Source organism: Hemibagrus wyckioides, linkage group LG29 (assembly GCF_019097595.1).
Source record: "Hemibagrus wyckioides isolate EC202008001 linkage group LG29, SWU_Hwy_1.0, whole genome shotgun sequence".
Lineage (NCBI taxonomy): Eukaryota > Metazoa > Chordata > Actinopteri > Siluriformes > Bagridae > Hemibagrus > Hemibagrus wyckioides.
This window is the reverse complement of record NC_080738.1, coordinates 13,921,323-13,934,836: the sequence shown is the minus strand read 5'-3', so window position 1 is coordinate 13,934,836 and position 13,514 is coordinate 13,921,323. Positions and strand designations below refer to the sequence as shown.

At 39.7% G+C, this 13,514-nt stretch overlaps 1 protein-coding gene across 1 annotated transcript in view; it reads left to right on the top strand.

Annotated features, from left to right (window-relative positions):
- Positions 1 to 8,140, top strand: part of LOC131349045 (mitogen-activated protein kinase kinase kinase 11) — a 31,001-nt gene extending 22,861 nt beyond the window's left edge. Inside the window, exons 4-10 of the mRNA XM_058384366.1 lie at positions 226 to 401; positions 545 to 791; positions 1,285 to 1,392; positions 1,643 to 1,799; positions 3,679 to 3,785; positions 3,888 to 4,445; positions 4,524 to 8,140. Of these exons, the coding sequence (XP_058240349.1) occupies positions 226 to 401; positions 545 to 791; positions 1,285 to 1,392; positions 1,643 to 1,799; positions 3,679 to 3,785; positions 3,888 to 4,445; positions 4,524 to 5,131 (1,961 nt within the window). The 3' untranslated portion in view covers positions 5,132 to 8,140. The remainder of the gene's footprint in view (positions 1 to 225; positions 402 to 544; positions 792 to 1,284; positions 1,393 to 1,642; positions 1,800 to 3,678; positions 3,786 to 3,887; positions 4,446 to 4,523) is intronic.
- The last annotated feature ends 5,374 nt before the right edge of the window (positions 8,141 to 13,514 follow it).

The window sequence follows — 13,514 nt, the reverse complement described above, 5'->3', positions numbered from 1 at the left end:
AATCATCCATCCATCCATCAATTCTTTTATCCAACTATCCATTCATCCATCTACCTAAATATCCACCCAGCAGTGGAACACACCCATTAATCATGATCTATTCATATATCCATTTATCTCATCCATCCATCTATGTATCCATTTGTTCATGCATGATTTATGTACGTATCTGTGTACTTGTTCATCATAATACATTGTGTGTGTGTGTGTGTGTGTGTGTGTCAGCATGTTGGGATCAGGACCCCCACCACAGACCCAGCTTTGCCTCCATTTTGTCTCAGCTGTGTGCTCTGGAGCAGCAGGTGATGGAAGAGATGCCTCAGGACTCCTTCCACTCCCTGCAGGACGACTGGAGACTGGAGATCCAGGGCATGTTCGACGAGCTGCGTGCTAAAGAAAAGGTGTGTGTATCGTACGCTGCACATAAGATACGAACAGTGTATGAAACAATTAACCAGAATACTAAATATTCTCTTAAGCTCTTTGAGGATCTGATATAACAATGGAGAAGTGAAGTGTAACGTGCTTATGTGTTTGTGCGCAGGAGCTGCGATGTCGTGAAGAGGAGCTGAAGCGTGCCGCTCTGGAGCAGAAATCTCACGAGGAGTTTCTGCGTCTGCGAGAGCAGCAGCTGGCCCAATGGGAGCAGGATGTGTTTGAGAGGGAGCTCTCACTCCTCATTCTCCACGTAAACCAAAACCAGGAGAAACCCAAGGTCAAGAAGCGCAAAGGAACCTTCAAGAAGCACAAGCTGAAATTAAAAAATGGGGAGAAGATCAGTATGCCACAAGGTAGATATCACTAGATAAGAGATAGGAAACCATGCACATGTGTGCACACATATGCACACATATGCACACACGCACACACACGCGCGCACACACACATACCAATACTATTTGTTTATTGCTATGTGACAATTGCTACATTGAACTGCAACGGAACAGGAAGTGGTATGCTATTACTAAGACATACTGAGAAAAGGGGACTCTTTCTGTTCTCATGACTTGCTGCTTCACTTTATTTACTTAAGGTAGGTTTAGATTAAAAATGAAAGAAGTTCTGTTGCAATATTCAGATTCAAATCTTGACCTTTTAGTCACATTATGGTTTTTCTTGTGATTTCAAGCCCCGTGCACAACTTCATTTAATACTTAGAAGTACATTTTAGAAGCCTTAAATTTCTCATACACCACAGCAGTTTGCCTTGTACATTCTATCCATTTATGAAGCAATGCCATCTCCTGGTGTACATAGTAACATCGAATGTGTTTTGTTCATCAGATTTCATCCACAAAATCACCGTGCAGGCTTCTCCTGGTCTGGAGAAAAGACGAAATTCTCCCGATTTGGGTTCTCCTTCCATCGGTCCACGTTTCCGTGCCATCCAACGTGAGTGATTCCTTCATAGCGAAAACATATACAAGGAAAAGAAGCAAGCTACGTTTTGTGTTATTTCTGTATAGCAACATCATAAGCATATTTTAAATATTTTTAGCAACGGTAATTGATCTGTGATCACATGGAATCAAGTTATCCAGCATCATGAGTTTATGTAGATGGTTCCTCCATTTCATCACACACACACTGAAAGTGTATGTTTTTTGAATGTAAAACCGTTCTCTGCTTGTCGCTCATGCAGTGAGCCCCAGTGAAAGTAAGTGGAGCTCGGTGTGGCCGCTGGAATCTCTTCCTCTGAAGGCTAACGGTGAGAGGAAGCTTGCTCCTCATTGGAGTCCTCAAAGCCCTAAAAGCCCCAAGAGCCCCAAAGTGCAGCGCCTGAGTCCGCAGGAGAGCGGGTACTTGCTTTTCCACACACACACACACACACACATATAATGAAAGAAAGGCAGAGTGACAGCCTTAGTCAAAACCTGACTCTTAAAACATTGCCATCCTTAAACATAATGGAAAAAAAATTATTCTATAAAATATACACCACATACAATTATTTAACATTTTTTTCCCTTTAAACATCTAAAACATCTACTGCTCATCTTTCCCCTAATGCATTTTGTTATGCATTATTCATGCTATATATTTGGTCAAATTCATCAAGAGTGCCAGTGTTTTTGGACTCTATAAACCTTTCCCACGCAGCCAGATGATGTACACCTACAATATAAATCCGTGCGTAATCCGCGTTAGTTATTTAAAAGCCTTTGCTATGCATGTGTGTGGAAAGATGATGGTGTAAATCACCTCCTAGAAAAAAAGAGCAGTAGAAATAACTCCAGGTAATGTACCTCTCATCAGAAGTGACAGTGTTAGAGAAAGAAAAGATTTCATTATAATCTTCAAAGTAGTTCTTCAGTATAAAGTGCTTACTCTGACTGACTGTAACACATGCTTAAAACGCAGAACAATAAAGTCACAATGGACCTGTTGGAGAAGCTTCAGGTTTTGCTTTAGGTTTTAAGCATGTTCCTAGCTGGGATAAATCCTACGTCTTGCCGCCGTATGGAGTGCAAAAAGCAAAAACGTACATTTATGGCATTTGCCCTCATCCAGTGATTTACATTTTATAGAACTAAGCAGCTTGGTGGACCTGGGATTGGAACTCACAACCTTCAGATCACTATTCCAACATCTTAGCCACTAACCTTATCCACTAATCCACAAAAAAAAGCCTAGGACCTCCTAGGATTTTAAGCTACAAGGCACATAGTAATATCGAGCATCCATTCACATTACATTTACTGTATTTGGTAGATGGGCAACTTACATTTATCTCATTTATACATCTGAGCAATTGAGGCTTAAGGGCCTAGGGCCCAGCGTTAGCAGCTTGTTGGACCTGGGATTCAAACTCGCAACCTTCCGTGACACTAGTACAACATCTTAACCACATCTTAAGTATCCACATTCCCACAAAAAACTAGGACCTCCTAGGATTTTGAGGTACAAGGAACACAGTAATATCAATCATTCATTTTCATTACATTTACCATATTTGGTAGATGCCCTTATCCAGAGTGACTTTATACATCTAAGCAATTGAGAGTTAAGGGCCTTACTCAAGGGCCCAGCAGTAGCTCCCTTCGCCACCATTTCCCTAATTAAAGGTCAAAACAATATGATTTTATTCACACAGGCTGTATGTAGTACAAGTGGAGTTATTCTTGTGACAATACATAAACAAATCCTATAGAGATTGTTCAAAAACGTTATTCCTTCCTAATTCCTGTTTTATATGCATTATTAGTAGTATCAAGTATCTAAACACTTCGCCTCTCTTTGCAAAGGTAAAACTCTTCCTCTTGTAAGTCTTCTGATGTTTTCTTCAGCCACTTAACTCTTAAATGCTTCTGTTAAATGTTTAACACCTTAATTAAGACTTACAGTCAAAGTATCTGATTGTTTTAGGTCATTAGACGTCCTAATGAAACACATTCGATTAAATGAACCGGAGTATACCAAAGAGGGTTGCAGACTTTGGAGCTTGTTAGTAAAGATGGATGACTCGGTTGCTATAATATTTAGGCTGATTAAAATGTTAGAAAAGTTTTCATTCATTTAATGAAACACCTGTGAGTGAAGATACATTCACATAGACTCCAACTCCAACTATTTCAAGTTTTCTAGCATACTCTATTTCACCACTCCTGATTACTTTTGATCTATCTGACCTTTGACTGTTTGGTTCGGGCCACTGATATCTGTCCATGTGTCTCTTAGACTGTCTATGAGAGCTCGGCTCTTGGCTTTGGACAGCAACGAGAACGGAGACTCCAAAGACGACTTTGAGGAGTACCGACCCACCACACCTGAACCAAGCCAAAATGGTACACAACATGAAAGAATGAGCTTTACACATCGATTTGATTTGGAAGGTTCCTGGATTTCTTGCTTGATATTTCCCTCACATTTTTGTCTTCTTGTTCTAGGCTCTAACTCGGTCAAGGAACCTTCATGGACAGTTCTTCCAGAGGAGGACTCCGGGAGTGAAGAGGGATATTTGTCTCCTCGTAGTTCTCCGAACCTAGACTGTCGCTCCAGTGTTCCACCTCATACTAAAATCACTCACCGTGCCTTGCTCAGTGGCGCTGCTCTTCTCGCCTCCGTGGCTCTGGGACGCCATCTGGAACCCCAGCACCCACCAACACCCCCTCCACGAACATCCCATAGAACTAATGTTCCTGCTCTGGAGTTAGCCCGAGAACAGCCTCCGCTGGTTGTGTTGGACTTACCCACGGATCCCATCTTGGTTGGGGACCTTATCACATTTAGTACAGATTCTCTGCCCCAAGCGCTTCTTGTTGAGAATAAGCCATTACCTTTGACCCCACCTCCTCCTAACCCCAGAGAGAGGGACAGGTCAAACCAAAAGACTGTCCAGCATAGCTCTGCTGAGTGGATCGCCAATGGAGAGACCGAGAGTGAGAGTATGAACCAGATTGGTGACAGAAGGAGAAGATCTAGTCAGGGACTTTCATCACAACTAGGTAAGATTCTACTTTTAAGATGTTATTATTGCTCGACTTTACCTAGTATTTAAATCCGTTTTCTTTCCTTTTCCTCAGTGTTGGATCTACCATTGTGTCAAGATACTATGGAAGCAGATGAGAAATCCCCGGTCCCGTTCGCTCTTTACCCCGATCCTCGTCTTTGGAGCCCTAAAACACGGCGCCTGGAGGTAAACATCATACCGCGACCTCGTCCGTCCCCTAACCGACCCCGGATAGACCCCTGGAGCTTCATTTCAGCTGGTGGGATGGAGAAATGCAGCTCACGGCATGCCATTTCAACTAGCAGCCCCACGAGTCCAAGACTGGGGTACAGACCCTCACCTACCAACCCCTTCACGAATTGTGACCCCTTCCCTTCCCCTGACTGTGATCCCTTCAGTCTGAAAGCTGACCCATCTATAAACGCTGATCTTCCTTCACCATTTGATCCATTCTCTGCCCCTTTTCCTGTTTCTCGCTCCGCACCATGTTCCACCAACGGGAGTCCCAACCTCTCTCTCAGGGTCGCCCCACTGAACCCTGCTGACGCCCCGTTCCTAGACCTGGGTTGGGCAGGGGTCAACAAGCCCATAGGTGTTGCCAAAGAGAAAGTTTTCCCCAGAAAGACTCTGGGGCTTAGTCCCTTCAAGTCGCCCACGAAACAAAGAGACGACGTATTCTGAGCTTCTACCAGAAGCCACACATTTACCAGTTCACATTCAAACAGCACAGGAGTAATTGCTCCCAGTTTTGGGTGCCTTGGAGTTTTTTGTGTTCCTTTGAAAAGCTTCAGACTACCTAAGTGTTGGATTGCAACAAATTTTTACCTTCATAGAAAAAACGAGGCTAATGATATTTTCAGTTTTATGATGCGGCTCATTTTCTTCAAATTAGCATCGATCACCATTCCAGATTGAGGATTCTTCCAGAACCCGGATCATTTTCCGTCTGACATTATTAGCATTGTGACTTATTTAATATGCATTGCATTACTTTAAGTGCCTTTATCTCTTGGTTGTCTCAACCAGGGCGATGTTTGGGGAGTAGTTAAAGTAAGAGCTATATTTCGAATATAGGTCTAATTCAAATATCAACTTTTGGTTTTGTCATGTGCTGTGTTAGCATTTTTAGATGATTCGATTCTGATATGTCTGTCTTGAGTTCAACAAGGCGTTTTTATTTCTGCTTCTCGTCGTCACACGGAGTCCAGTCTGTATAAACAGTCAAGCTGTTTGATTTCAGTATGCGATGTTGCCTGGATCTAAATTCATATTTTTCATAGAGCGACCATTCCAATCTGTAGAGGAGAACTTGCTGATCATTCCATACACATACCAAAGAATTAAAAAAAAAGCTCAGGCCAGCGTGCAGTATCACTATCAACTTTTCACTTCTGCCCTTAGCAAAATCTACATTAGCATACTAAGATTATTCTCTCGAAATGGATCCGTCACCCTTTAGAAAACTTCACTTTTAATTTTCTGAGCAACAGATATTGAACTCTGTACAGTCTTGAGGGCCCAATTTTCATGCGCTAGTAGTAGTGCTTGAGGGATTGTTACAGCTCATCAGCACTTTAGACAAAATATTCAAAGCAAAGGCATGGTCCACTAATTGAACCAGAAATCTGTGGCTAATAGATTTCATCCGGCGTGGCTCGAGTTACAGGACATGCCACTGAAGCATGGTTTTCATTGCGATTAAACCGCTAAGTGGTTTACGTTTGATTAAGACGGCACAGAATATCACAGAAAGCTTAGTTACCTTGACCAGGCTTGCGTCTCTTAATTCGAACCACAATGGCGATGATGATGAGACGGTGCCCTAAATCTTTTTTATTTTAATTAAACTACTGAGAAAACTGTGTAGCAATGAATAAGGCAGGCTATCTACCTCCCTTATGTGTATAACGTGCATGTACTGTACTAAAACAATTCTTCGAGCCCAGCATGACAGGGTTTGACTTGCTCTTCAAACTATTTGTATATGTGTATTTCCCACATATCAGGGATATTACAAACATTTCTATTCATTTACACCTTACCTAGATTGATCATTTAATCGCCAAGACACCATAGAATCAGCAGTGCTACAAGAGACCCTGCTTCAATCCAAGCAAAGCCTTCATCCAGAGTCTGGAAGTAAATCTATTCGGAATGACAAAGGATCTCTGGAGTCTTCGACTGCTGTGTACAGAAAGTGCATTCACTGCTCAGAAATTGTATCCGTACAGGCACACACAAGTCCCACACCGTCAGCGTTAACTTACTGACACGGCTGCTTGCCGTCAAAGGCTACATACTCTCGGAGAGATGAAAAGTGTTCACAATACTAAAAAAAAAAGTGATTACTTCTGACTTTTTCTTCCATCCTTGGTGGAAACCTAAGCTTGCATGCTTCTTTAGTACTGCTATGGAGCTATGAGGCTGATGTAAATAAAACGTAACGGATCTCTGGCTCACCCCGAAATACTACCATAAATACATTATATTTGCTTTAAATGACATTCATTTGGTCAGTAATAGATTTTTTAAACTTAGAAATCAGGGAAATACTTTAAGAGGCGGAGCCTAGCAGGGTAGACGGATACCAAATAATGAAAAATAGGTGATTCCTATTCATGCTAGCAATTTTGTACTATATACTGTGTACTAATTTACTAAAGCAAGTCTAGTACTGGTCCATAGCCAACTGAAACAGTTAGCTACAGTACCCTTCCTAGCTCCAGTGTGCAACAAAATGAGCAAAGACTGGACACTAGATATGTTACTGTTCTCACCTTGATGTTTTTGTCAAAAAAAAAAAAAAAAAAAAAAAAACGTAAAAGCTTTTCCCTCTGACTGATAAAACAAAGAGCTGACATTGGAGACTTCTCCTGAAAAATGCTTACAAAGCTTCCTAAAGAGTTTTAAAAAATAGTTGCTGTGGCTGCTGTCCCTTGAGCTTCTGATATAAAATGATCTTCTGACCAGTCAGAAACCGAGAATTCAACAGCACTGTGTTTGAACACTTTTTCCTTTCTTTCTCCATGAGATCGATGACATTATGCCCTCTAAATGTTTCTATCAAAAACATCTTTCTTTTTTTTTTTTACTTTATCTCTTTGAAGGATAATACTGTGGCCTTTTCTCTACCAAAGATATTTTGAAAATCTGTAAATTTGTAAATCTGAACTCTCGGAATCCTGACTTAATCCCTTATGGTGCTCTGAACATTTAAACCAGGATTCTATATCCTCTTCTTCTTCTTTTTCTTCTTTTTTAAAAAATTCCTGCCTGATATTTCATCAACCTTAACTCTTGTAGAAAACCGATTATTTCTGAAATGTCTCGTTTTCAGCTCAGGCCCGCTTAACCATTATGCTAGCTCAGGCCCTGCACTCTTAAGATTGCTAATCACTGCCTCGATGTAGAGACGGGGTCGAAACTATCATGAAAATTCTTCACTAGCGGTGTTTAAAAGTGTAATTGACAATGTAACTGTTGTAGATGCTAATTGTAGCTAGCTAGAGCAAGAGCAAGCGAAGTTAGCATGACAGACTGATGAGCAGAGGTTAAAATACATGGTTTTAAGTTTCCAAACGAATCTAATTTGTCCCGTTTTGGTTGAAAATGACCTTTTTAAAAAATTTTTTTTTCCTTAATGAAGCTATATATGAGTATATATATATATATATATATATATATATATATATATATATACATACATATATATATAGATAGATAGATAGATAGATAGATAGATAGATAGATAGATAGATAGATAGATAGATAGATATATCCTGTCAGGTTTCAATGTGGCTAAAAAAAAATGGATGAAAAATTACAAATATATATATTTTTTTCTTCCTATACCAGATTGGACCTCAATGACAAAATGTTTTTATTGACGTTTTATACTTAGCTTGGTAAATATCATGCTGTAAACAGGAGCCAGGCTAACGAACGCAGTCTACAGCTTTGCTAGCTGATTATGATTTCCTCACACAGTCAATGATCAAGTTTTTTCATAGCTAGTGACCCAAACAATAGTAGTCAGAATGATCTGTTTAACAATGTTGTTTTCTTCGCTTCTCACTTTAGGGGCGAAACCACAGTTTACTTCCTGCAGTGATACACGCTAAATAGAAACAAATTTTTTACTTCAGGAAATCCTGTAGATAGTTTTCTCAGGCCCCTACCTTTATTTTCCACACTTCAGACATAACAAAAATACTAAAAAAACAGTCTACAAATCATCCTGCAGTATCCTGTCCCTGAAAATCCTTTAGCTGTTATTATTATTTCCGTGGTCTCTAAAACGTTAGCCTGAATTGCCTTTTAGTGTTTTGCGAAGCATTTTTCCAAAGTCACCATCTGCTGGGCTCGTTTTAGAGGTAATATTTAATTCTCACGTTGATCAAACCCGGGCTTGGGGAATCTGTTGTTGAAATGGCTGCTCTCCAATGCTAGTCAGGATCTCTAGGTCACACCGAACAGCTGCGCTCACACCCGAAAGCCCAGCGGCCATTCATCATAACCGTCATACCAGCCATCATTAGCAGGTTCTCATTTATCAGTGCTACCTTGTCCTCTTTTTCTTTTTTTTGAACTGCTGTTTCATCATCAAGTTTTCCCACCCCCTCTCTCGACTTGTCAGCGGTGGATTAAATCTGTGATATGTTTGTTGTTCAGAAGACACTGTTATCATGTACTAGCATCATTACTTGTGCCAAAGAAAAGTTGTAACCTGCTTCTAAGCTATCGAGGTCGCAGTTTTAAACGTAGCATGGAAGATAACATCGTTTCGTTTTGATTTCTTCTTTTTTTTTTTTGCTTATGTGCCATGCTAATGCTGTTCCATTAGGCTGCTTCCTCACTAAAATCGGCTAATTTTGTGCTAAGCACAATCAGCTTCGACAGAGAATCTAGTACTGTGCATAACTCCCTTGTCAGAGATTTTTTTTTTTTTTAATAAAAGAGAGATGAATATATTTATTACGGCCTTTTAGACACTGGATTAAAGATATTTTTAATGGGCCAGAGACAGAGTCCTCATCAGGATGCTTTGTGTGTTGTATTTTACGTCACTGGAGTGTGTGATGGAGATGTATGGGTGCTGCAAAGGGACAAATCAATCTATTCTACAAAACTTAACGATCGTCCGTAGTCAATGACAGACTTTTTTTTTTGGATGACGACGAATTCTGTGACTTTTTTACATTTTTCTCCATTCCATTGAACCCGGAAGAAAAATCATAACAGAACAAAACCTTGGACAATGAGGTCTCTCGGACGTTCTTGCTCGTCGTTTCTTTTTAATTCCTTCTTTTTAATACCAGACTTCATGATGATGATGATGCCCCCATTCTCTGCCGCCTGAATAAAGATCTCATGTTGTCCTTCACTTCCTGTTATGGACACTTTCGACTTCCAGTGGGCTTGGTGACATTGCCTTATTTTGTGATTTTGCGAAATGACATACTGGGCTGGGCCTAATCATCTACAACTTTTGTGTGTCAGAGAGTCTTTTTATGTTTTTATGTATCTACAAATGTGCTCAGATGTTTTCCTCTTGTTGTAATGTTTTAACCTGTGGAACTTTAAAAAAAAAAAAAAAAGAAAAAAGAAAAAAAAAGAGTAAATGAGACCAAATAAAATTTAACACAACTTTAAAAAAAAAAAAAGAAAAAGAAAAGAAATGCTTGAATGGACAGTATTAACTGAGGTATATAATTAATCCAAATGGGTTTTTTATTCGTTTTATATAATGTGTTCTAATTAATGGTGGAGAGGCTTGAGTGCTTCAGTGGGATTTTAATAGATTTTTGTGGGTATTGTGTTCGCGCTGGAAAGTTTGGCCGTGTCAGGATTTCCTCACCCTAACACTCCCTTATTTCCCTTTTAAATGGAGGGTTTTATAGATTTTCGCTCCTTTGCCCTGGCTCTCTCTCTCTCTCTCTCTCTCTCTCTCTCTCTCTCTCTCTCTCTCTCTCTCTCTCTCTGTGTGGCCTAATAACCCTACACTTAACAAAAGGATGAATTATTGACTGTGCAATATTTCTTCAAAGCAGGTTTCAAAAGTTTTGGTGCCCTCCCCATTAAAAGCCCCACGACTCTGAAGTTTCCTTACATTGTAAAGTTTGCTCATGTCTGCTTTAAATCAGACCACAGGTTTTTTTTTTTTTTTCAGTCCAGAGATTATGACAGCAAAGCTTCATAATCGATCTTCATTGAATTTCGATTTCAAGTTTGGTGAAAGATCCTGTGAGCAAGTCTTAACTTCCTGTCCATGGTTCTGTATCTAACTGAATACAGACAGATTTCTGCTGATCTAGAACCAATTCCACGCCATTTCCATTCCATCCAACTCGAGCAAACCTCAGAGGAACAAGAGCTGGAGCTTTAAAAATGATTATTGTGTTAAAAAAAAATATTGCAGCAGTGAATCAACAGCACACTACGTTAAAATATTTGTTTAATCGTCGTCTGTGAGGACGCCTCTGGTCTCAAAGTCAAAGATTGTAAAAGTCAGTAATTCGGTACACGTCTGTCGTACCATATACTCGTTAATATGTTCATGATATTAGTTATTAATTATTTAGTGTTTTGGCTCCTAGCTCATCGTTAAGTTCCTTCTCGGAATGCATCTTTCATGCATATTTGATCACTGCAATGAAATGAAGGTTTATTAGATTAAGGATATTAAATCTGCACCAATGTGTCCTTAGAGTTTGATGGATTAAAGCAGTGAAAATGAGGCTCGGGTCTCAACATATTTGACGCTTTCCCTGCAGCAGTAGCGGGTCCAGCAGGAGCACGGACAGTAACGCCGGAGAAGATGGATGTACTGGTATACAGGTGTGTGTGTGTGTGTGTGTGTGTGTGTGGCCTCATAACCCAATACTTAACAAAATTGACTGTGCAATAGTTCTTCAAAGCAGGTTTCAAAAATTTCGGCACCCTTTGCACATGTCAATTATCTTCTTTTTTTATTCAAACCAGGTTTTTCAGTACATATAGACAGATTCACTTGCTTTATATTTTTGGATTGCTGTCTTGTTCCAGGACATTTTTTTGTTTTGTTTCAATATTCTCGAACACTATGAAAATTGTCAGCTGAGAAATAATCACATGGAATGTAAAAGGCATACATTTGCTTGAGGTAGAAGTTATCGAGGTGATCGACAAGGAGGGCGGAGCTAGGAGCTAGCTTGGTGTTAGTTGGTCTGGTTATCATGGCAAACCTCTTGTACTGTTTAAATCCAACTATTTAAACAGTACCACTTTTCCTATGAATAATCATCGCTGTTACCACTAGGTGTCGCCATCTCCTCGATTACCCGTCTTTTATTTATTTTTTTTTTTGTTTGATTCTGCAGCATCTTACATTTTTGCATCAGTCCAAATCCACTCTTGGAGGCTTGCATGAACATTTTCGCGTTTCACAACTTCAAACCCTCCAACGCCCAAGTCGTTCATCGCTGTTGTACAGCCTCGACTTAATTCTTACGAGCTTCTAATAGTAATTGCATCACCGGAAAAGGTTGTTGAATTTTAAATCGACGTTCTCAAAAATGCTCTTTGCTCAGGCTGTCTAACGAAACCCGGCCATCGGTGACGTGACTGTGAAAGAGGTCGAGAGAGCTGGTTTTGAGGTGGTATCACTGCTCGTCAATCAGACTACACTCGGAATATAAAATAAGAGTCGGGAGCCTCCACCTCTTGGTTACCATGGACACCATGACAGGACTGAGAAAAATATTTACTGCATTATTACCGCCTAAACATCAGGATGTAAACTCTTCCATAAAAATTCGGATTAAATCTCACAATGGAGGACAAACAGAAATATACTAGAAATTGCCCGTGTCTTGTTTTACAGTGTGAAGTCATTTCAGACGCACAGTCAGGGGGTAAAAATTTGCACTCCCTTTTGTATTTTTTTTTTCTGAGATACCTTGTATTTTATAGTTTATCGTCTATAACTTAATGGCTTTTGTTATTAAAAAGAAACAGCAAAAACAATTGACTCAGCCATTATATTTATTAGCAAGCTCGAAACTTAATAATCTCCCTATCGTGCTTTAGTTCATTTATTCCAATGTACCTTTTGAGGCTGTATAAAATCTCTTAAGCAGTTTGCTGTGAGCAATCAAGTTGAAATTTATGGGATGGATTTGCCTTAAATCCCCAAAACCTGACATTTCTCTTATTCGTTATACTCCTCCCCTTTTATAAATTGTGATTTATATGCTGTGTTTATTTGCTTCTTATATATCTTGTAGTTTTCGTTCTTAACGTTGCACCAGTTAATTCTAGTCAGTTGTCACATTACCCTGTGTATACTGACTATATGTAAGATATACAGTGTGCAATTTACAGCCTGTCTTTGTGTTACTGTCTCTATTGCTGCTGGATATCTGGAATTTCCTTCAGGATCAATAAAGTACCTACCTCCCTACCCTCCCTCCCTCCCTCCCTCTGGTAAGACTTTACATTAGATTTTGTTGTGGGGATTAGTGTTAATTCAGCCACTAGAGCATTACCAAGATCAGGTGAGGAGGTCTGTGGATTAGTTGGTGTTCCAGTTCATACTGAAGGTGTTCAGTGGGGTTAAGTCAGAGTCAGAGTCTTCCACTCCAACCTTAACCTCCACACCATGTCTTCATGAAGCTGGGCTTTGTGCACAGGGGCTTTTTTTTGTCATGCTTGAGCCTACTAGTTCCAAAGAAAGGGAAATTTTTTTTTTATCACAATTGTGTGCTTCAGTCTATGTGCCATCAATCTGAAGGCCCACATATAGGTGTGATGGTCAGGGGTGCACAAACTTTTGCCCATATAGTGTATATTTAGCTGTTTAGCAAACCAGCCCTTGTATTTAAGATGAATTTGTCTATAAACTTTAATAATAAAGTAAAGAAATATTAAAGACACAACAAGCGTGTTAAAATTTCATACTACAGAGTATAGGATCAATTTTTATACTTAAAGAAATTTTTTGCTAACAAACCAATTAAGATTTTTGTTATACCGCGATATTTTTCGTAAATTTTGTAACGCAGACTGTCGTGCAATTAAAGCATGT